Source organism: Phocoena sinus, chromosome 9 (genome assembly GCF_008692025.1).
Source record: "Phocoena sinus isolate mPhoSin1 chromosome 9, mPhoSin1.pri, whole genome shotgun sequence".
Lineage (NCBI taxonomy): Eukaryota > Metazoa > Chordata > Mammalia > Artiodactyla > Phocoenidae > Phocoena > Phocoena sinus.
Window position 1 is genome coordinate 99,593,180 of NC_045771.1, and position 24,423 is coordinate 99,617,602.

At 54.5% G+C, this 24,423-nt stretch overlaps 1 protein-coding gene across 4 annotated transcripts in view; it reads right to left on the reverse strand.

The window, feature by feature from the left end:
- TNS3 (tensin 3) overlaps positions 1-24,423 on the reverse strand; it is a 226,770-nt gene that overhangs the window by 101,674 nt on the left and 100,673 nt on the right. For all 4 annotated transcript variants that reach the window (XM_032643771.1, XM_032643770.1, XM_032643768.1 and 1 more), the window contains 8 exons: positions 23,464-23,635; positions 21,644-21,694; positions 19,946-20,068; positions 16,361-16,425; positions 13,640-13,723; positions 5,558-5,670; positions 5,402-5,462; positions 4,498-4,573 (listed from right to left, as the gene is read on the reverse strand). In XM_032643771.1, coding sequence (XP_032499662.1) covers positions 4,498-4,573; positions 5,402-5,462; positions 5,558-5,670; positions 13,640-13,723; positions 16,361-16,425; positions 19,946-20,068; positions 21,644-21,694; positions 23,464-23,613 — 723 coding nt within the window. In that variant the 5' untranslated portion in view covers positions 23,614-23,635. The remainder of the gene's footprint in view (positions 1-4,497; positions 4,574-5,401; positions 5,463-5,557; positions 5,671-13,639; positions 13,724-16,360; positions 16,426-19,945; positions 20,069-21,643; positions 21,695-23,463; positions 23,636-24,423) is intronic.

A 24,423-nucleotide genomic window follows, 5' to 3' on the forward strand; every position in this document is an offset into this window, starting at 1 on the left:
ACCACCCCTGAGGAGCACAATTACTGGCTCTGGAGAGGCTGGGACAAGTCAGCCACCTGCCTCAAGGGCTGGGCACCCACTAGGGAGGCAGACGAGGTACCCAGCCATGACAGATCATCAAACACAGCCGCAGGGAGGGCACAGCCATGTGCCCCAGTCGTGCCTGATGTGGGTGACACGGGTGGGAGGCATTAGCAAGACCCAGAGGAAAGGGCCGTGGGGCCGTGTGCAGAACAAACCAGATAATACGGGATCTCTAGGGCTAAGTGATTGAGGGGGCAGGACACCCAGGGGATCCTGTGCCACATACGGGAGCCTGGACCCTCTCCTCCCCCCGCGGGGAGGATGCTGGGCCACGGCTGCGGAACGCCGTGCTCGGACGGAGTCACGCTGTGAGGGCCAGGGCTCAGGGATTCAGGATCCATGTGGGTAGAGGATCTGCACAACTGACGAGAGAAGTGGAGCCAGGGGACGCCAGGACGAAGCTCCCACGCGGAGTCTTGGGGAACCGGTGGGGACGGTCCTAGAAAGCAGCAGAATGGAGGCCAGGGGGCTGGCGGGCACCAAGGGCCGAACCTGAGGCCCGAGGACCGAAGGCAGAAGTGAAGAAGAGGCAGCCTGGACCCAGCGAGAGAGACACGGGGCCAACAGGACCAGCACTCGGGGGAGACGGATGCCCAGAGGACAGCAGCGCGGAGACCCGCCAGAAGCCGGAGGGGAACCGGCAGAGGGGCTCCACAAAGAGAAAGGGCCCACATGACAGGGAGTGCCACAGAGACGGCCACGGGGATGCGGTCCCTGGGATGCGGCCAGAGGGAGGAGAGAGGGCGGGGGCGGTTGGGCGTAAAGCCTCCTTTGCTAAAACCTGGACAGGAAAGCAGGCAGGCAGAGGCAGGGGTACCCACGGGGGAGGAAGGGCCTGATCGCCGGGCAGAGAGGGGCCAGTTCTTCCTCCCCAGAACCTCCGAGGAGGGGTGCAGCCCATGTGCTGAGGCCCACACCAGCCTTCTTACCATTGCTCCCACTTGGGCCTGTGCCACACCCCACCTCTGTGCCCCCATGACCGTGAGGGCCCCTCCCAGCGCTGTACGAGGAGGAGAGGTCCACCTACTCTGATGGCTCTAGGCCGACGGCCCCCTAGCCACACCGATGTCCGCCCTTCACCCTCCCCACCCGGGCCTCGCGCGCCTCCAGAGGTCTCCGGCAGGTGCTCCCCGAACTCTCGCTGGCCCGACGCCTTCACCTGCAGCTGGCGCTTCAGGATGTGCCACTCAGCACCAAGCAGACTCACAAGTGTCTGCTGGAAGGGAAACTTTTCGAGCAGGGCCTGATAATCCCACTTGCGGACTTCCCGCAGAGAAGGAGCAAAGCAGGCACAGGGAAGGGCGAGTCCCATTTGGCCACTGGCTCAAAGCCACTTACCAATACACCTGAAAAGAGCCATGGCTGAGCACACGCAGCGACAGTCACCTTTCACGTGGCCATGGGTGCCCAGAGGCACCATCTTCCATCTGCAGATGGTGGAGGCGACTGCGTCCCAAACTCCCAGGTCGGTGCCTCCCTGCTGCAGCAGCGCCGGCTTCGACAAGCTCACCGCGCGCCAGGGGACGGCTCCCGGTGCCCGCAACAGCGCCGGCTGGTGGACACCGCGGGCTCCAAGCGTGTCTGCCAGCACCTCCTCCCCCAGCCCCGCTTCCCAGCTCCCCAGGGCCAGATGGCAACCACCCACCCGGGTCCCCTCAGAACGACCCCACCCGCCTACTCAGACCACATCCCAGCTGAAGCTGGGTGCACGTGATGCTCAGGTAGGCACGCTGCTCACAGGCGGCGGTGCCGACGTGGGCCTAGGACAGCGGTGAGGCACGGTAGGCGATCGCCCGGGAGCACGGGGAGGTGGTGGCCACCCCCAGGCCAAGCCTCAGTGGGCCCTCGGTCACAGCGCGAGGTCCTCACCCCCTGCCGGCTGCCCCGGCTCATCTCATCCCCACGACGCTCGCCTACGGTCCTCCTGCAGCAGAAGGGGGCTCGAACGTGGACAAGACCCGTCTGAGGCCACCCAGTCCCCCTAAGCCGTAGACCTGCTGGGAGCCCAGGCGTGGGACCCAAGGCCTGTCCGGCTGCATGATGCCCCTGTCGGGCCTGCGGCTCCCAATCTGCTGTCGCTCGTATGTAGCTGCAGGGCTTCCTTCCTTCCACTCGAGACCAAGGGCTTTCTCCCCCACGTTCTCACTACCTCTCTAAGTCACAGTCCTATAAGGGTTACTCTCAAGGGGTGATTCAGGGCATTTTCAGGACACAGAAAAGAGCTCTGCTAACACCACGTTTCCCAAAAGAAGACGGCAAAATCCAAGCCCTGCACGATCTGGCTTCAACCTCCCAGGACAAGTAATTCCCACAAGGTCATCCTCAAGGCCTGGGGACGCTGCATCCCCTGCCCAGGGCCTCACGCCCACCTCTGAGGGCACTTCCGGCTGGACCCCCCGGCCGGCCGGCCCCAGCCAGCAGGACCCACGCTGCGGCGCTCTCTTGATGCCCCGGCTGCAAGACGTCCACTTCCCCCGCCAGGCTCTTTTGGGACATAGACGTCCCTGCGTCCCTCCCTTCCTTCCTGTGCTAGGGCCCAACTCAGACGTTCCGAAAGCTTAAAACGGGGCCTCTGGACAAATAAATTAACAGTATGAAAGGAAGGAGGGAGGGAAGAGACGGTGGGAGGGAGGGAAGGAGGAAGAGGGAAGGAAGGAGGAGGGAGGGGCGCAGGGATCCAGGGCAGATGAGGTGACTCGCCGCCACCGGCCTCTGGACTGGCAAACTCCTGCTGCCTCGGGAAGACCCTGCAGCCACCAGCCCGCAGTCAGGTGCTCTTTCTTGGAGGGGGAGCCCTTCCCTCGGGTCATCACAAAGGGACTCGGCCGACTACTCATCACGGACCCCAGGGAGCACCCAGCCTGGCCACGCCGACTCCAAGCCCTCTCCCAGACCAGGGGCAATGCCCGGCTGGGCGCACGTCCCAGCAGCAGCTCCACCCTCTCGCAGACACTCTGGGTCTCTTGGCCTCCTTTTTAAAGGAGGAAAACTAGACCCAGAGGACAGAGCTGGTGAGCAGACAAAAGTCACAGCCAGGTAAAGCCCTGGCTGGTGCCCGGCACACAGCAGGTGCCCAATAAGTGCTCAGCCCTTTGCCCAACAATCCCGGGAGGTCCAAGGAGACTCGGCCAGGGCTGCATGCTGGGTAGAGGAGCACAAGAGTAGGGGCGTCCCTCCCCTGCCCCGTCCCTCCCCTCTCTCCTAACCACAGAGATGGGGAGGCCACGAGCTGCTGTGCAGAGCCAGGAAGGAGAACCCAGCCCCAAGCCCTCCTCCCTCGGGGCAGCGCAACACCGTGGCTGAGAAAACAGGCTCGTGGAAACGTAGCAACCACCCTGCGCCTCGGCCTTCCCACCTATGAAACGGGACGCTGGCTCTTCCATCTCAAGGTCGCGGGGAGGGTGAAAGACCACGACTGTAAAGTGGTCAACATGCTGACTTGCAAACAGAGCCATTTCGCGGTTGGTCTGCTTCTTATTCCCCCTCATGCACCTTCTGGGCCTGCAGATGCCTCTCTGGACACAGACCCCTGAGGCCTGGAGTGGAAGGGGCGCCCCCTGGGGAGCCCGCCAAGGGGGCGTCAGCTGTGAATGTGCCCAGGATCTTTACCTTTGAGAACCTTCCTGAGAACGCAGGGCGGGGCAAGGTGGGAGTGCACCAACCACGAAGGAAGGGTGGAAAACCCAAAATATCAGGAAAAGTTAACGAGACTCCTCAAAAACACTGGATGAGCCACTTAAATCAATAAAAAGCCAACTTGTGAACCATCTTATCTTCTTGTCACGGGGCGTCCTGGGCCTCAAACAGATTACGGGAGAGCTATTCTGTGCCTGCGGGAAGCACGCACGTGCCTTAAAGGTTTTCCTGATTTCAGACAAATTTCTCTTTTTTTAGATGCATGCACTTTTTTATATTCAAGACAGATAAGAGGCGAAGGTGGAACAGAGCGGGGTGTTGCTTCTGCCCCGAGAATCAAAGCTATCTGGAGAAATCACTGCTTCAGTCATAAACCAAGCCGCAGTACACTAGCTGTATCTCCCACCGAGGCCACTAACGAGACAGAGACATTTTATGTCTGTGCCCAGCCCCGGAAGGCCTAGGTCACGTTAAGACTGCAAACTGTGCTTAGGTAACCGGAACCCTGGGAAGCACAGTGGCTGAGCTAGGACTGTAATTTCAAGGGTGCACACAGCAAGCGGCTCTACCAATTTGTTCTGTTCCTTTCATTAAAATAGGTTTGCTCAGAAAATTAACCAACTGCCTTAAGGTAGAGGCTACTTTCCATTCTTCCCTCAGTTTTCTCGGGGCCAGGGTAGGGTGGGAGGCGGCTTTCATGTTCTTGCTTTAAGATGAACCGGGTTTTACCTTTCCAGGTATGATTACTGGCAGCAGAGGCAAGGCCGTGACACTCACCATGATGTCCCCTTTCAGGAGCTGGGCTGGCTCTATGGCGATATAGATCCTGCTTTGGTTTTCTGGGCCGACGTTGCTTTGGAATAAAGGAGAAGGTACATCATTACGCGATTTCATAGAAAGAATACGTTCTGAGAAAAGCAACCCCACAATTGAAATTAAACAAAATATCCTGCTTGGCCCAGGAATCCAATTCCTCAGACTCTCTCCTATGAAAATGAGTCCAAAGAACGTATGAAAAACCAACAGGGCCAGGCAGGGCCCTGATAGCAACGTCACAGCCAGTGCCCGCCGGCCCGCCCCAGGCCCGTGCATGATGGAGCACGCAGTGTAGGGTACTGGCGTGCCGATGCCAGCAGCCTCTGTGGTAAGCAGAGGGTGAGGCTGCCCAAGCCTCACCGGTGCCTGGGTCCAACAGGAGTCCGGACACGTGATAACTGTTCATTCTGAGTGATGACACAATGCTAAGAACATTTTTTACCTTCATTCATTTTCCATTGATGTGCATAAAATGCTTCTCCAAACAAAAAAAGCAAAGCAAATAAGTCTAGAATTAGTACATATTCTGGAAATGTCTGCCTGACCTTTGTCTGAACTGCAAAGGGGAGAGAAAGGGAGACCACCGTGGCCCTGTCCCATGTGTTTACTTCCACACGGTGTGCGGGGCCCACTCCTTCCCCCAAGTCCCAGCATCCACGTCCCTTCACAGAGCTAACTGTGTGACCGCAGCGAGACACCTGCTGGGCAGGATGACGAGGGCACTGCACCCACAGCTCCCCTTCCGTCCCCTGCTCTTGGCTCATCTGGCTTCCCCCCCTCAACCCTCCAGAGGGAGAGGCAGCCGGGAGCGGGCCCCCTCCCCCCCAGGCCCTCCGGAGGCCCCCAGGAAAGCAGCCACACTTACTAAATCCCCGACGTGTACATAGGCTGCATGGCTTGGTAGAGCTTGAGAAAGGGCCGGCACGCTGAAAGACACGCAGAATCGGCTATCAACACGCGGAACTGAGGGCCAGCGCCAGGCGGCGCGTCTCGAGACCCTCACCCCGTGGGAGACACCCACCTCCGCCAGAGTCGAAGTTGGGGGTCCCATGCAGGATGACGAAATGCAGGAACAGGGGCGAGGCGTTCATCTTCACCGTTCCCGACAGGAGCCCGCTGAGGAACTGCACGTACCTGCGAAGGGCAGCCAGCTCAGGGCTCCTGCACACCTCCCAAGCCCAGGTGGGGCCGGAGGGCAATGAGGAAACCCGCCTGCACTTCCGGGAGAGAACCCACCCTAACCGCTCACAGCAAGGAGGGTGGACGCACCCCAGGCCTCGGCCCACGCTCTGCAGAGCATGGCCGAGCCCACAGCCCACCGGGCGTCTCTGGGCCTTCCACGCTGACGTGGCCAATGACCTGGAAGCACAGCCAAGGGTGCTTCCTGAGCGTGAGCCCTCACACGCGGCGCCTCTCGCTCCGCACCCCGAGTGCAGGTGGCATCGCTTCTGTCCATGGAACCCACAGCCAGGCAGGGCTGGGCCACGGGGCTGGCACGGTCTCCCCGCAGAGAACGGGAAAGCAAGAGACCTGCCGTCCCATGGGCGTGCTCTCTGAACCAAACCACACCTCTGAGGGCATGAAGGTCACTCGGCTTAACTCTCAGCCCTACCCACCCCGCCTTCTGCTCATACTAGGAAGCCTAGTGGGAGGCTGGAGTCCACACCCCCAGCCCACAGGAAGCCTTCGGATGCCACATCCCCCTGTGAGAGCCTCCCCTACCGTAAAGGGCACGAGCCCCCCTGAGCTGCACGGCCCTCCCGCCTTCTGGCTCCTCTGTGCCCTCCCTCCTCAAGGCCCATCTCAGCGGCAGAGTGCACGTCTGCCGTGTGCCGGGAGACCGGCCTTCTCTCTGAACACCACACGCAGCCTCGCGCGCCATGCTGACGGCCCCGCACCCTGCGTGGGTGCCTGGCGGCCTAGAGAAGATTGTACCCTGGAAGCATTGCCTCACTGGTTCCTCCCGGGGCACAAGGTGGCAGCTGTGACCCCAAGTGGGCACACACCTGCCAAGCTCTCAGATGCTGCCTGGCCTCGGCCTCTGCCACCACCCGGAGTGTGTGACTCCAGAGCAGAGCCAAACCCCACCATATCCAACATCTCTGTGCATCTCTAATGACTACAGAGAGCCGCGCAGGAAGCAGTCACTGAATCACCAGGCTGTGCGGCCGGCACAGCGTCCTCTATACCCTCCAGCCAGCCCACCGCAGTCCACCCCCCCAGGAGGACCAGGGACCACCCCCTATTCCCTAGGACTGAAGGCTAGTCAGGCTCAGCCTACTTAGGTTAAAAAAATTCTGGTTTTCTCTCTCTGGCTTATTTCACTTAGCATAATGTCCCCAAGGTCCATCCATGTTGTCACAAATGGCAGAATTTCATTATATTTTACAGCTCAGTAATACTCCACTGTGTGTGTGTGTGTATACACATACACGCGCGCACACACACACACACACACATATTTTCTTTATCCATTCATCCACTGAGGGACACTTGAGTTGTTTCCGTATCTTGGCTATTGTGAATAAGGCCACATACAATAAACACAGGAGTACAGATATCTCTTCAAGAGCCTGTTTTCATTTCCTTCGGATATATACCCAGAGTGGAATTGCTGGGTCATGTGGTAGTTCTATTTTTAATGTTTTAAGGAACCTCCGTACTGTTTTCCATAGTTGCTGCACCAATTTACATTCTCACCAAGAGTGCAAAAAGGCTCTCTTTTCTGCATGTTCTCGTAACCACTTGTTTTTTCTTGTCTTTTTTTTTTTTTTTTTTTGCGGTATGCGGGCCTCTCACTGCTGTGGCCTCTCCCGTTGCGGAGCACAGGCTCCAGACGCGCAGGCTCAGCGGCCACGGCTCACGGGCCAAGCCGCTCCGCGGCATGTGGGATCTTCCCGGACCGGGGCACGAACCCGTGTCCCCTGCATTGGCAGGCGGACTCCCAACCACTGCGCCACCAGGGAAGCCCTCTTGACTTTTTGAGGACTGGCATTCTAAAAGGTGTGAGGTGATATCTCCTTGTGGTATGATATCACTCATAATATATGGAATCTAAAACAGCCAAACATATAAAAGCAGAGAGTAAAATGGTAGTTACCAGGGGCCAGGGGCTTTGGGGACAGGACAGAATTTTTAAAGGGTACAAACTTACAGTAAGTAGTAAATATGCCCTAGAGATACAATGCACAGTGTAGTAAATATCGTATTATAATTATCAAACTTGCTAAGAGATATAACTTAATTATTCCAACCACTAAAAAAGAAACGATAATTATTGTAATGTGACAGAGGTGCTAAGTACGGTTACAATGGCAATCGTATGACAATATGTGAATGTAACAAATTAACCTCCTAAGCCTTAAATTTACACAATGTCATTTGTCAAACACGCCTACATTTTTAAAAATATCAAATTTACACCAGCAATTCAGATGCAGTCCATTAGCTCAAGCAACTGAATTTGCATACAAAGGAAACTGAACAAGAGAACATTTCTAGTAAATTTCAAAACCAAAGTTTAAAAACTCTACTTGAAATCTATCCTTTTAGAAAAAAATGTTAGAAAAGAACATTCACTTCAGCTTAGGGGCCCCTCCCGGTGTTTCAGTTTTCCTGGTGGCAAACCGCTCTTCCCTTTCAGAAGAGGACAAAACCTCACCCAAGTCACAGAGTCCAGACGCAAGCCCTGGAGGGCCCGGGAGGCCCGGGCCGTGGCTGCAGGAGCCTGGCCACCAGATGGCTCCACGTGCCTTCCCATTTTATCTTCTATCTCGACAGCAGACGTGCAGATACGAGAATATTCAGGTGACCTGTCCGGCTACTTTTTATCACCTAAGTGCCACGCACTGCAGATTTCTGGGTTCTCCGGCCTCCCCACCCCCCCACCGCCGGGTCATGAGCACAGGAAAAGGGATCACAGACGCTGAGTTGGGGCCATGAGTCACCACCTGCTCTGGACAGCAGTCTCCCCTCCTCCAGCACTGGTCACCAGACAACCCGCTTCCTCAGCCTTGTCTGTGGCCCGGCTGCTGTGTTTACTCTGTGGGCGCCTGGCCGTTCGCTCCTTCTACACTGACCTCAGGTGGTCCTTCACTCTCTGGACATCCAAGGGACCCACGAGCACACAGACCAGGCATCACGGAGGGGGCTGAGGGTCAGTTTCCATTTTACATTTTGATGCAACCGTGGAGGGTCCTCCCCTTGCCCTGACACAGCCTGGCCGGCACCGTTGCCCAGCAGCCAGAGGGGGTATGAGAAGGTGCTTCTTTCAGGTGGCGTGTCGGCATGACCACAGAAGAATGTTGATTCCCTGCAAGCTCCCGAAGAAGGAGCCAGAAGACAAGGGCCAGCCCTCACAGGGGGTTAGGGACAGAAGGGAGGGAGTGCCCAGTCCTCTGCCTGGGACCCAGACACGGTCGCCTGCCCTCCTGACCAGTCCATCATGGAACCAGTGCAAAAAAGCCCTTCTCATCTGCCCTTTAGAGAAATCTGCTTTATATCGATTCCCGTTTTAGGTAAATCAAAGACGTCAAATGTTATTATAAAATGCAACTTACTTCTTCCTTCACATGCTTCCTTGATAAGGAAAAAATATAAAATTGTTTTATATTTCACGGCATTTTCTATTAATGAAGTGCTACTTTCCAGCAATTATACTGCCTAACTTTGTGGAGCTAAAGTCATTTTGGGTGCTTGTTCATAGGATGCAATGCAAGCGCAACTTCTGAGTCCAAGTTCCGGATTTTGTGATACTGCAAAGGTTTACCATAAGGCTTGTCAGCGGCATGACTGAGATCAGAACAGCCTTTAAAGAAAACCTCACGCCAAGCCCATCACCCCGCCATCCACCTCCTAAGAGAGGGACAGGTGACAAGGGTCACATGTGTCCTAACTGTTGTAAAGCATATGGACAGAGTGGAGACAGCACCCTTGTCCCGTCCTTCCAGCTGTGATAAGTACAGTTCTGTGGCTGATGGTGGACATAAATGAGCCGGACGTAAGCCTGGGGGCGCCTCACCTGTGACCCCAGCCCACCACCAAGCACCCAGGCAGGTCAGCATGGCCACCGGGGACAGCACAGGCCCTTTGCTTATCTCCGGGGCTTTCCTCCAGGGCCTGCAGGCAACTACCGGCAAATCCGAAACTCCAGACCGCACAGCTGAGCAGCCGTCGGCCCTGGCTCCCCCAGTGACTGTGGCCTCAGCCCAGGGGGCACTCGTGGCCCACTGGGGGCTCAATGCCATAAATTATGCCTATCTCCTCTCTATGCACCATCAATGAGTGTGTGTGATGGGGGAGGAGTAAAGAAAACCTTTGTACGGGAAAACACATTTTTCATGAATTTTTCATTGGCGTGGCCTCATCCTGTTGTTCCCAGAACCCTTTCACACCCTCATCGGTCCCTCTGACCACAGGCTCAGAAGCTCTGCTGTAGGTCACCCGAGCGTGACCTGGAAAAGAGAATGCTGTTCTTAAGTCCCAAAGACATCACATACGAAACGCCCGATAAAAACAACAAAGTTCATTGCTAATATACGCCGTAATTGCTGCTGCAGTCAGCAGTGGAGCCAGCCACCACCTGCACCGTGGGAGAGAGAGGACAGGTAAACAGGGCCCACGTGGCAGGAAACTACCTGGAGAGCCGCCATCACTCCCAAAGGAAAACAATTCAGGCCACGGCTGAAAATAAGAGGGAAGAAGAGCAAAGGCAAGGATTCCACAATTAGTTCCTCCAGAAAAGTGTGGCAAGGGTGACTGTCAACTCTTGTCTATGTGATATTCACCCACAGCACTGAAGGAAAGGTGTGTACGAATGAACGGACAGGGTGTCAGATGGCCTCTCAAAGCCCATCCCAGTGTCTTACCCAAAACAGAAAGTCCTCCCTGGTCAGCGCAGCTCTCACAGCCACACACGTCAGACAGCTCACCTGTCTCCCAGCTGTGCTCTTCTTTCTTTCGAGGGAAATAACTCCCTGGGGATGAGGTTTTCCCCACTTCGTCTCAACTAGCAAGTACGATTAAGAAACCAAGCTTGCAGCTGGCAGGGCACTAACAGAAGAGCACACGCTTCCTTCACGTTCCAAAGCAGCTCGAACTTTGCAGTTGTTCATTGCATTATTTATAACCTCTTTCCAAAGCAGAAACTTACATGTGGAGTTTCCCTAAATCTTCCTAAATATGTGAGTTGTACTTGACATAAGCTTAAATATCCCTGAAAACAAGTGTGAAATGATACTTTTGTAAGCAGAAGGAGCCACTGTGTCGGCCCATCTCTCCCTAAGGCTTCCTGGTGTCACCTCCATACACTCACAGTGGCTACAGCTGCAGGGGAAGCACGGAAGGTGGGGAGATGTGGGCAGGGCCCCGTCAGCTCTGGCCTGTGCGCCAGACCCAGGCTCGCTGGTTACCTAACGTTCCCCCGCACTTCCCCGCCCCGGCCGGGCTGGAAGGATAACACACCTCAGACCTCTTCCAGGCGACCCCCTGAGGGATGGCCCCGCTCCTCAAGCCCGCCCTGCAAGCCGGGGCAAGAGGACATGCGGAGTGGACGAGGCACAGGGAGCCTGCTGGCCTCAGCGGCCGCACTCCCTCAAAGACACATCCTCGGAGAAAGGATCTGCACATCTGCTTCTCTTGGCAGCTTTCTTGCTTCAAGTTCAAGGTTCTTTCAGACACTCAAGGCATCATGTCAAAAACTACAGAAATAGCAAAACCCAAATAATGCTGTAATGTTGGGGAATTTTCCAGCAATTAGAAACACCCAGGAATCCAATCCTGGTGTCTGCATGCCCAGACTTTTGGCCTCCCTTCCCTCTACCTCATGGGACACAGGAATGACCCCCGCCCAGGACCTCCTTGGGCTCCCTTCCTCCACATACCCTCAGGAGAGGTTTGTTGTCCCAAAGAAAAAGCCGATTACCTGTCATTTTCCCCACTAAACTCAAAGTGATGGGACCCGCTTGTCCCAACTCCTTCGTGGAAGGAAAGGAAAAGCGGAGAAGGAAAGGAGGTCAGAATTTCATTATTTAACTCATCACTTCCACGATGCTGATGATAACTAATGCTGGAGGAGGATTTTCTTTAATTACTTATCAAAGTGAAAGGGCCTCCAAGTTCACGGGAGCCTCTCTGACACAGCAGGCTCAGCAGCCCTGCAGGAGGTTATCCGGGGGCCTCCACAAGTTGCTCCTGGGGTTTGCTCAAGGCGACAGGTGCAGGGAGAGAGAAGGGCTCTTGCCCGAGGAATTCTGCTGGAAGCAAGCAACCTCCAATGGGCCATTGCTGGCCAGGCTGCTGCAGGCCAATGGCTCGGTGGCTTTTAGGAGTGGGGCACAAAGTGACAGAGAATTTGCCGCCTGTCAAGTGGACCTCCACCCAGTATTAATTAAGTGAAGGGCGGGGGAGGCTTACTGCTGAGGCTGTAAGCTTCTTGGACCACAAACCCAAGCTCTCACCACAAGATGGATTTTAAAATGGTTTCTTGAGTTCAGTCCTAAAACAGCCTGCAACGCTCCCTCCCCCTGTGGGCATTTGGGTCCACGGCGATGGGTCCCATCACCACTGTGCCTGTCCCCACAAATGCGGTCATCACACATCCTCCGGGTCTCAAATATTCCTCCAGAGGTACTTATGCATTCACTCAGTCGTTCACCGGCTTCATTACGAGGTGGCAAGCACCTTCCAATGCAGGCGCTGGGCGGGCTGGCATTGCCCTCATCTGTGGGTGCGGGGAGATTAGCCTCAGAATGCAAAATGTAACCCATGCCACCCTCATAAAATGCAAATACTACAGCTTCTGCCGTTCAATGATGCAGGAGAACCATGGGCACGTTAAAGTGAGATGTTTCCCTTTTTCGACACTCATTCAACGGTATTAAAAAGCTGCAGTAGCTGGGGCTTCCCTGGTGGCGCAGTGGTTGAGAGTCCACCTGCCGATGCTAGGGGACACGGGTTCGTGCCCCGGTCCGGGAGGATCCCACATACCGCGGAGCGGCTGGGCCCGTGAGCCGTGGCCGCTGAGCCTGCGCGTCCGGAGCCTGTGCTCCGCCACGGGAGAGGCCACAACAGTGAGAGGCCCGCGTACTGGAAAAAAAAAACAAAACAACGCAGTGTTCTCGGTTCCCATCTGCAGAGGAAGTGGGTCTGGAAGGCAAGTGGCTACTGGCTCTTCTCAGGCCACACACCTGACCCTCCTCTGGTTCTTCTCCACCTGGGCCTGGTGACAGCGTAGATCCGCCTGGAAGCAGGCGGCAAGAGGAAGTCTGCTCCCCAGGGTCCCCCTGCAGCACGTGCCAGGGGCCACGCTGAGCAGGAGAGAAGGGGAGGTGGGCCAGGGGAGGCCGAGGAGAGAGAAGACTCCTGGGCCTTTGAAGCTGGCCACCAACAAGCTTGTGTGTGTCGACAGCTTTACTGGACATAAGCTGCTTTCACCTGCTTCCTACTGCCCACAGACCCTCTGTTAGAGTGGCCATGACGGAGACCACGTGACCTGCAAAGCCCAGAGCATCCGCCATCCAGACACAGTTGACAGATCCCTGGTCCAGGAGACAGAAGCCAGTCCCAATACAGAAATGGCACCAACACCAGCAGAGAGCCATCGGGAAGACCCGATGGCTAAGCGTGTGGGGAGGGAGCCCTGCGTCCACGCCGGAGCCAGCCAGGGACCCCCCGGCACCCACACGCAGGGTGGCTCATCCTTCATCACTGGACACCAAGAATCCCTTCCCTCCTAATCTTGGCTGGTCAGGAGAGGTGCGTCTTCCATCCCTACTTTTTTTTTACATTGGAGTACAATTGCTTTACAATGTTGCGTTGGTTTCTGTTGTGCTGGTTTCACTGTACAAGGAAGTGAATCAGCTACATGTATACATATATCCTCTCCCTCTTGGACCCGCCCCCCGATCCCACCCATCCAGGTCACCACAGAGCACCCAGCTGAGCTCCCTGCGCTATACAGCAGGTTCCCACTAGCTATCTGTTTTACACATGGTAGTGTATTTATGTCAGTCCCAATCTCCCAATTCATCCCATCCCCACACACACGCTTTTAAACGTAAAATCTCATTCACTTTTTCACTCTGGCTCTGGGACAGGTACATACCGTTTCTGGGACGGCTGCATTAAAGCTGAAAGTTTATCATCATAAAATTTCTTCATTGCAAATCTGTCGAGGGCTTGGTCAGCACTGGGGAAGCAGAGAGAGAGAGAGAGAGAGAGAGAGCACACGCTTTAACTCCATGGCCACCGCAGGAGGCCGGGTTGTGGGGAGTGACATGAGACAGGCCCCGAGGCTGTTCTGAGTGGCTGGCACCCACTAAGAGCTCCATTTTGCTACACCCCCTCCCCGGGGAAAATCCACTTTAGCGTCTTTTCTAGGGCCTCATCTCCCCCAGGAAGACGTTCAGGGCCAAGTGGTAGCCAGGCTTGCAAGGTCTGGAGTCCCCCCTGAAACAGCAGCACCCGATCCTAGGATGTGGCACTTTCTGTGCAGCATGTCCGGCAGGTGGGAGAGTCACCTGCCTGCCGTTTCTCACCTGTGGGCACAGGCCCGCTGTCCTATCTAAATAACCATCTAAAATAATAACGTTGTCTACATAAGGGGCTGGGCTGGCAGGGGTGCACAAAAGCAAGGGTCACTTAAGCACTGAATATTTAACATACAGAGCACGTAAGTTTTTCAGAGTAAAAAGTATAGTTACACATTCACCTATATATTTTATTTTTTTATTTATTTTTTTGATGTGGACCATTTTTTTAAAGTCTTTACTGACTTTGTTACAATACTGCTTCTGTTTTATGTTTTGGTTCTTTGGCTGTGAGGCATGTGGGATCTTAGCTCCCCGACCAGGGATCAAACCCACACCCCCCTGCACTGGATGGCAAAGTCTTAACCACTGGACCGCCAGGGAAGTCCCTCACCTATACATTTAAAAGTACTCCTTTTTCTGGAATTCACTCGTTTTATTAAACGCTGATAATGCATTTTGGTCAAGGTTTATGTTCAGCATTAATATTGTTAACAGTTTTCATAATATCAGCAACAACTCCATCTTTATGAACTCTTATCTTTCTGGTGCCGGTACCAGAATGTTCTTCCTACTTTACTTTGTGACTTGAAGTGTCTGTTTTGATCTGGACACAGTTCGTGACAAAGGCCTTAAAAACGTCTGCTCGCTATGATTACTTCTGAGAACAGTATCTAAGGGGAAAATAGTAGAAATGATCAAAGATGTATCGAGGAGAATTTGTCATCACGGCATGCTTTAGCGTACAAGATCATTAGACGGAAGCGACTGAAATTCTAAAGAAAACCTGCAAACGACCTGGACAGGCAGAATTGGTAAATGCTAAAATACATAATATTCTATTCATCTATTCATACTGTTAGTCCTACTAGTACCAGCAGCGTTAACAGCAGCTAATACCAGCACCGATGCTATTCCAACTGTCTTACACGAAACGACACACTGAATTGTCACAAAACCCTGTGAGGCACAGCCATCATCCCCGCTTCCCAGGTGAGGACCCTGAGGCTTAGAGCCTTTCATGTGAGTTGCCTGACATGTGAAGCTGAGACACACTTCGATTATTCAGAAAAAGTGGTGCATTTAGAGACCGTGTCATTGATAAGCTTTAAGTGACTAAAGCTTAGCCTCCATGCTTTCCAAAGATGCCAGGACTGCCCATGGCGCATGGAACTCTGGTTCCGGACAGAGCTGCGCTGTCGTGAGCAGGTGAGGTCTGCTCTCTGACCAAATGTCTTTGGCTTAGCAGAGGGATGTGACGTGACCAGGAATCTCAATTTGTCTGGTACACACAAGTACTTATTATCACCAAGAAAGGATCTCATTTTTGCTCTGGGGTTGGGTTTCCTGCCTGGCAAGCAATGGGCTCCCCAGTTTGTTTCCAGAGAAAACATTTGGAAAGTCAAATTTCACTCCTTAACGCTAGAAAGGAAAGGGTTTATCGGCTAATATGAATAGGCTTATATTTCCCCAGAATGGAGCGGTTCATGCTTCACAAAGTGGCCATTGAACAGAGAGAGCCAACGCAGATGCAAAACCCATAAAGAATGATATTTCTGAACTGGGTCTCAGTGTGAGTGGAGACGTGTGCTCGGAAAGGGCATCTGGGTCCACCAGCACGGCCAGCGCCAGGAGGGCTGGCACGCGGCCGCTGCCTCACTCACTGGCCTCGCGGTGCCTGTCGTCTCCAGTGGACGGGACTGGCCTCCTGCTGGCGGCACCCACACGCCCACGGCGCACCTCCTGAGAACCGGGCCGGACCAGGCTTCCCGCTCACGGGCCATGAGATCGTGAGCAAGCTGCCTAAGTCCACCAAGCCTCAGTTTCCTCATCTGTGAAGTGGGAGCAATGACGGCTCGCTCCTAGATTACCTGGGAGGATTAAGCAACAAAAAGGAAACGTGCAAAGTGCTTCCCAGAGGCCCACTGCATACAAACATGGCAGCCATGCATGCAAACCATGGCGGCCGTGGCCACGGCCACGTATAGAATTTGAGGCATCCAGTGAGACAGCACTGCTCTTCTTTACTAACGGTAATGTTTGTCCCTATCGTCCCTGTCAGAGAATGACAGTGCACTCACTTTATCTTTCACGCCTCCATGAAGTCTTCAGTGTGAATCACTGCACACCTACGAAAGTGTCTCTCTCACAAGTGCAAACCCTTAGCTGCAGCTGAGCTTCTAGGCACCAGGGACACGAGCCTCGGCCTCCAGGTCAGCTCCCAGGCTGACCGCCTCCCGCCCACCCAGCCTCAGAGCATCCCTATGCCCACGGCGGTGAGGACGCTTCCCTCTTACCTGGCAGAGACATTGGTGAAGTGCATGTAAGATGATATGACCACGCCGATGCGTCCCTTTCCGCCCTGCAGGAGACAAGAGAGGTCATTAGAACAGGAAAGCACTCGTTCATTCACAGGACGGCAAAGAGCCTGCCTCGGAGGGGAAGCCAGCGTTACGCCCCTCCGGTCCCTGTTCTGGGGGACGGCAGCACCCAACTCAGCAGAGAACACACATATGGGGTGCTGATGGCAGGAGCAGGTGCTATCCGGGACATCCGAGGACACTCCCGAGGGCAGGTCTGCACAGAGGCGGCCAGTCAGTTCCTCATTTCCCAGTGAGGCTGGAAAAAACTGTGTTGGGTGGAAGCAATTAGCGTGACTTAATCACCCAGGTGAGAGAGACCCGAACGCCCCACTCACAGGCTGAGAGGGCTTTGAGGGCTGCACACAGAGCCCTGAGACGTCCAGAGTAGCAGGACAGCAGATCCCAGGGTGCTGCCAGCATCACTGTCACCACCTACCCAGCCCTGCCCTGTCACACACAGGGGACCCCCATCCGAGGCAGCGTCATGGAAAACGCATCACTCGATCCGTAACCACAGACATGCACAGCCCGGACAAGGCAGCCCGGCAGGGCCTCGGACCAACATTGCCAACAGGAGAAGGTGTCTGGAAGCACCACAGCTCCGTGACAGGCCACCTCGACCAGAACCGTGGACTGCCACCTTCTGAAACACACTGCCATGACCCAGAACGGCAACCAGCAAACCACAGCCCACCAGCCCACTTCTGCCCACCACTTGTGTCCCTATGAGTTAAGAACCATCTTAACATTTTTAAACAGTTGAAGGAAAATCAAAAGAATAATATTCCAATGACACGTGAAAATCATATGAAGTCCAAATGTCAGTGTTCCTAAATAAGGTTTGATTGGGACCCAGCACGCCTGTTTGTTTAGGAGCTATTTCCACATGGCAGTGGCAGGTGGAAGTAGACTGTGGTGCCCCAAAGCCTTGAAAGTCCCGTGTGGGTCTTTCAAGTAGAGCCAGCAAGCCCTGATCTAGAATCCCATGAGCCACCATGGCTGTGACAGCAACGTGCAGATCGAACGTCTACTCTTGAAAGGGAACGATGGAGGAAATTCAGGTCCAAGTCTGGCGTGTGACTGTCACCCAGGAGCGCTGTCCTCTCCGTCTCATCAAGGGCATGCCTTACAGAAACTCAGTGCAGACACACAATCAGTCCTTCACTGCTGAACCCTGGCACCTGCAGTTGTCACTGCGCAGCTACTGGTATGTTTCTTGTATAAATTCACCTGCAGGGAACAACAGCGCCGTCAAGTCAGGCACGCGGGGCGGCTTCACTGCCCCCATCTCCAGTGCTTTTCGTTACGTACGCACAGGAAGTCTTCGAGCACAAACAACATTCTTTAGGACTGGAACAGCTTTTGTCTGCTCTTAACAAAAATCAGAATCGCTGACTACACAAGTCCCAGAGAGTATCCTCCACCAGCAACTCAAGACTAAACCGTGTGGAGGTGGGTGAAACTGTCCAGAAGAACCGCAGGCAATATCTACTCCAAACTAGTGTGAGGGGGGACTTGGGAAACAAACACCACCCTTTGTATGCGGCAGGGAGACAGGGGTCTCACAGTCTGGCCTCAGTCTGCCCTCCCCAGGCCAAGACGGTATTCCTGGCACTCCTGGCAGTAAGAGCACATTCTGCAGGGCTGGCAGGTTTGGGGGAAAGTCAGCAATCTCACCCCCCGCGGCAACTATGATGAACTTCCCTTAATGTCAACATCTGTAAGTTCAAATCACAAGAGGGCTTCTCTCTCATGGCATGTTTTCTAGCTCATCTTGGAAAGGGTTCATAGGCCACCAGAATTAGGGCAAGAGATGAGCAAACTGTTCCCCAAAAGTTTCAACATGTTCCAGTTTAATCCCACCAACAAGACTTTTCCCAAGAGGCAAGCGTAGTTTAGAAGAGGGACACGTTTTAGAGAACTCTGTGAGCTAAGTTCATCACTTGTGGCCCGGATGTTATAAATAATATTATAATTTGTTTCATTAAAAAAGTGAACTGAAATGGAATGCATGCTGAAGGGGGTGCGTCTCAAGGTCCGGGGACCAGAATCCTCTGGAGACACAGCCGGCAGCAGGTCTGGGTGCACCGGGCGGGCATTTCTCCCCAGGGTCAGGCACTGCAGCTGCCCCGGGTGGGTCAGGGACCACTGCTTCACAGGCCTGTGAAGGGATCTTAGGCAACAATGGCCCATCAGTATTATCCTCACAGTGTCAAAATCACCAAGCCAAGCCCAATGAAAAATACAGACGTTTTTTAATTGACAAGAATTGTTTTTGTTTTTTTTTAAAAAAAGTCTCTTTCTTTAAGTTTTCACCAAAACACAAATGTGGAGAGAAGCTCCTCAATATAACACAATCTTTGAATAAAAGCTCTGGTTAACTTAATTTAGTAAGAGAACTAACGGGACTCCCTGGCTGTCTGAGGGAGAATGTAATCAAGTTAGATGTCAGAAGAAGGAATAAAAGCAGAGAGCAGCAAACGCAGTGTGTGCACCCAGTGGCTTTTCCTCCGGGCCAAGTGACCCTCAAATGCCCCAAGAGTGGGAGCTCTGAACATGGTCAGCCACTGTCTACCCTCCTCATTCTACAGGCAGATCTCAGTGCCCTTGCAGGAAACTCACACAGCAAGTCTGATCATTCGAAGGGAAGGTTCTTTTACACTAAGGTCCCTAACGCAAAGGGTTTTTGTGCAGCTTTTGAGTGTGAAAAGTCTGAAGGAAGAAACACATGAAGGTGGAAATGTCTATTTTTTCGAGACGTCCTGATGGTCATAAGAATTTGGTATAAAATATACAGGGCAGGGAGCAGCCCCCTTCTTCTGGGAAGGAGACCCAGCCACTGCACTCCCCGCCCTCCCTTCTCAAAGCATTCCTCCCACACGCTGCATGAGCTCCAGGTGTCTGGGAAAACGGATCAGATCTGAGGAATCCAGGGTAGTGCAGGAAAAGGCTACGGACAATCCAAGACAGTTGAGAAACTGGAGAAGTAAGAGGAGAGGTAGGTTCCAGAAGCTGGGAGGGCGGTAGGAGGAGGGAGGGGTGCAAAGCAGGTCAGCGCAGCCAGGACGATGCGCTGCTGTGCTCACAGCCAGCCCCGGGCACCCTGCAAGGGTAGACATGTCACGTCCCCTTCGGGCTGACCTGCTTGGAAAGGACCACAAGCCTGCCCACAATGCCAAGCCAGTCGACTAGCACACCTCAGGCGGCACACAGCCCAATGCCGTGCATCTTAATAGCCCCCTTCACTTTTTAAAAAGCGCTTCCCATGCAAAACAAAAATGCATGAAAATGAAAGGATTCCCTCCCAGGGGTCCCTAACCTTAGCTTCAGCATGTGCAGCTATGCATTCAGGGACCTCCATCCTATACATTCTGAAGCCACACTCTGGGAGACTGGATGACTCTCCCCCCCCACACACACACCCTTAGAATAAGTATGAAAACCTAACCACAAACCCCTAAGGAAGCTGGAAGTTAGAGTGAAAAGGTGGGCCCCCTGGGCCCCCGAGCAGGTGCTCACCCTGCAGTGAATGACGACCACGTGCTGGGGGTCGCTGTTCAGCCAGGCCTCCTGCGCCTTGCAGATGGTACACACCTTGTCCAGGGGCGGCGCGTGCAGCTCTGGCCAGCCCACGTCCAGAATCTGCGGGGAGAGAGAGGAGGGTTCCTGGTGTCCATCTCCAGAAGCCCTACGAAGCCACCTCATGACGGTTTTTTTTAATTTACCAAAATATTTCATTTTAGAGTAAAGAACAACGCTGCGTGCTCCTTTTCTAAAACTTAGTGGGAATTATGGCTCCTTTACTGGAAAGAAAAATATGAAGGATTATGTTTTCCCCAGGAGACATCTACTCCCGGGTCTTATCTGCTTTTCTGCAGCTGAAATGACAATTCCAGAAAGGGCTTTGCCGCTAATGGTGCGTGGCTCGTGGGGAAAGAGGCCCAGGCCTGGCAAGATCTGAAACAGGAGTTCTTGGCAGGGGCTGCCAAAATTCCTCCCTTCAGACGAAAATCGCAGTTTGGGAAAACGCTGAGAGCCATTCCTCCACACAAAGGGCAGATAACTTCTCAGAGGGAGATGCCTATCACACGTGACACTCCCCAAAGGAGAGGAGTGTGCCCAGGAGGGAGGGAGGAAGGCCTTCAAACCTCGGTTACAATTCAGGAACAAAGAAAGTCATCATCACGAGATAAGGAACCTGGCAGGTCTGTGGGCAAAACATGGCATCTCTGAGCCACCTGACACATTCCCAGCTCTAAACCTGAGGGCCACGCAAGTGCTGTTATTTTTGCTTTCCATTTACTTTTTTAAGAGGGGAGGGGAAGGCAGAGCTCTGTCTTATTATAAAAGCAACAGAAATTGTGTAAAATGATGGAAAAATTCAGAAAACCGCTGGAAGCAGGGAAAGGCCTACACCCCTTCCACCACTCAGAGTAAAAGCCTGTTCTGGTGAATCCCTTACACTCTTTTTTCTATATACATTTAGCAAATACATAAATTCTATACTCTGCCCTTGTTAACGAGCATTAAAACAGGGAATTCACCATGTTACTACTTTTTTTATCCTAATGGCTGCAAAATGTTCCAACATATGGAATACGGTATGCATACATATACCACATATACCGTAACTTACGCTTATGCAATCTTAAAAATTTCCCCCTAAATCTTTGCTGTTAAAAAGAATAATGGACGGAGAGGGAGTGCATGGATGTACAGAGGTGGCAGGAAGATCTTTGAGGTGAAAATGTTCTGGGTTTGATCGCAGTGGTGGTGACACAAATCTACATATTTGAGATGGCACAGAACCCCACACACACACACACACACACACACACACACACACACACACACACACACACACAGCTGCTGCACGTAAACCCAGCGGAAGTTGCATGCAATCTGTGGATGGTACCAATATAAACTTCCTGGCATTAATATTTTACTATAAGTTATGCAAGACAGTACCACTGGGGAAGACTGGGCCAGGGGTATGTGGGATCTCCCTGTATTCTTTTTGCATTTTCCTGTGAAGTTATAACTATTTCAAACTAAAAAGTGTTAATTAGAAAAAATAAACCATGGATATGAACAGTTCCTAATACCCCTCACTAAGTCATATTCCACAAAGACTTGCTACAAACCCTTTTTGCACAAGCAGGATAAGCATCGTGGACCTTTAACAAAACTCAGAATATAAAGGGCTAAGATCCATACCTTTGGGTTAAGCTTTGTAAGGTCATATCTCTTTTCCGAAAGGTTTAACACCTACAAAGGGGAAATAAGAAGCTATTAGACTAAACATGGTCCTCAGAGATCAAAGAGGATACAATTGCATTCTCACACGCTACTTGCTTTCTAGATGTAGAGGATTATAAAAGATTGAAATGTACAGATATGTAATTGTCACAGAATGAAAAGCAAACAAAATAAACAAAGAATGACAGCACACAGATCCTACGGAACTGGACTTCGCCCCCAGAAAGCATGGGCTTCGTCAGAGGAAGGACGTGTGGGAAGGAGGGCACCTGGTCCTCAGGGAGCCCAGGCCCTGACACTCCGAGGCAGCCCAGAGACCCGCGCACTCACGGAGAAGCAGAGCTGCCTGCGAAACCTGACCACACCTCGAGGAAAGGAACAAATAAGGACAACGTTGGAGCAGAAGGGGCTCCCCAGCCTTCTCTCTCCGGAGATGGACACGCTCCTGGGGTGAGGGCCCGTGGTTCCTCTACCCCAGAACAAGCTGTCTCCTACACCCGTGGACCGTGGGCCCCGTCAGAACCTTCTTCAGAGGGCCGACGCCTGTGGCCTGACAAGACAGCTGTGGGCAGGGAGGTGTTCTGTCCCCACAAGCACCTGTCAGGGCACACAATTCAGACGTACACGGGGGAGGAGATGCACTCACCCCAGGTTCTGAACTCAGAAGCCATGGAAGACACACAGGTGTGTCTTTCTTCAGATTGTTCAAAAAGGTCCCTGTCCCCACACAAGGTGAGCATCCGGCAGCGTCGCCATTTTGCAAGGGGGCCTCTGGCCAGCGTGGAGGGAAGAAGTGCCCCAGCTCCCGGGGCTCGCGGGCTCAGTGAACAGCGCGCGGGGCAGGAAGGACGAGGCGTGGAGGGGACCCCCCATCCTGGGCCAGGTGTCAGGACGAGGACACCGTTCCTGCAGGGCAGGCGGCTCTGGGAGCGAGGACGGGCTGGGGTGATCTCAGGGGCTGGACCCCGCCTTCCCTGCCTGTCACCAGGCCATGCTGAGGATGGGCGGGCGTCAGGGGGAAAGGCCGCTGGGCCGCGCAGGGGCTGCTGGAAGCCACCCGGAGGTCACCTCCCCCTGCTCTGCTTCCAGGGCCACCCGCCCAGCCCTTCCAGGAGGCCGGTAAGGATGGCAATAACTACCCTGTCGTTTAAAGAGGTCTTACAGGCGGGTCTGGAGAGGTGCGAGAAGCTGTCATTTAACTCAAAGAGCGGAAGACGGAGCCGCAGGGCCGTGCTGCAGGACCGGCACTGGCACGGAGGGAACACGCAAGAGCAAGGGGCGAAGGAGGCCGTCCAGGAAGACTCTGCTCTTCCGCGGTCTTCCTCAACTGGGGGCTCCATCCGACAGCCTCACGTGTGTTTGAAATGGGGCCGGGACTGACGCCGGCTCCTGGATGCCCACCCTCCATCCCCCGATTCACTTCAGCAGGAGGGAAGGAACGGGGCTTTGGAGACGGGGACGCCAAGCCCAGCAGCTGGGGCAGAAGCCGGCGGCCCTCGGGGCACAAGTGAGGAGCCCAGACGCCCCAGACCTCCGCGGGCCGTGCGCGGCAGCCAGTACGGCCTCTGTGCGTTGCGTCCCCCTCCCCGGCACCTCTCCCCATCCACCAGGCCCCCAAGGGCGCTGAGCTGCGCAGGGATCGGGCTGCCTTCCCGCCCGCAAGCTCCTCAGTCCACATATATGGGCGCCTTCGCCAAGTTTCAGCAAACTCAGTGTCCCCGAACGTCCCCACCCTTGGTGTCCCCTCAACCGTCCTCACGCTCTGCATCCCCGCTCACCAGGTAGTTGTCCCCATGCTTGGACCGCAGCATGCGCGTCACCTCCTGCAGGCTGTGCAGGTACGACTCCTCGGAGCAGCCCGCGGGGAAGGACACGGCAATGATGCGCTCGGTGATGTAGGTGAGGTCCAGCTCGCGGCCGTCCTCCATGGCGGGGCTCAGCCCTGCAGGCCTGGGAGACACGCGGCAGGCTGTCAGGGGAGGGGCTGAGTGCCAGGACAGCAGAAGTCGAGGGACATTTGCTCACTGTTCACACCTGGACCTGATCACAGGCATCCGGGAATTTACTGTGCCCCATCCCAGGAGGGCACACATCTCAACTTCCTTAACGGTCATGACTGGGGCACTATAAGCTACGAGCAGGGAATACACAGAGGAAGAGAGGCTCGTGGCAGAGCAGCAGGCCTGATGGAGAACCTGCAGAGGGAGGGTCTCAGTGGGCGGGCGTCGGCTCAGAGAGCCTGGACCTTGGAGGCAGGAGCCTTCCTTGCTCTGGGTATCACAGCAGGAGTAGGCAGCAGGAGAGAAGCCCATGGCAGAGCAGAGGCCAAGACTGGGAGAAACCTGCAAGTGACTCGTCCCGTCGGCACGAAGCGTCCTGCGGCAGGTGCGGAGGGCCCGCAGGCCCAGGCAGGAGGCTGGCCTGCCCTGCAGCGGGGGATGAGCCGGGAGGGAATCTCAGCAGCTGGGAGGCAAGCACTAGCGTCTCTGAGAAGGGCTGTGCGCAGGCTCTGCTGAGACCGCGCGTGGGTTAACCCGGGGCGTGCAGCCAAGGGCAGGCATCAGGTATGGGAGGATGGGGCCTGGAGGAGGGTAAAAACGCCAAGCAACGAAGCCAGCAGAGGGGAGGGCTGCTGGTGTGGGGAGAGCCCGGAGCCCGGTGCGCCCAGAATAATGCTTCCTGCACGCAGCATCCAGGCTCTGCTTCACTCATCACTAGGACGGTGCTCTGGAGACCAC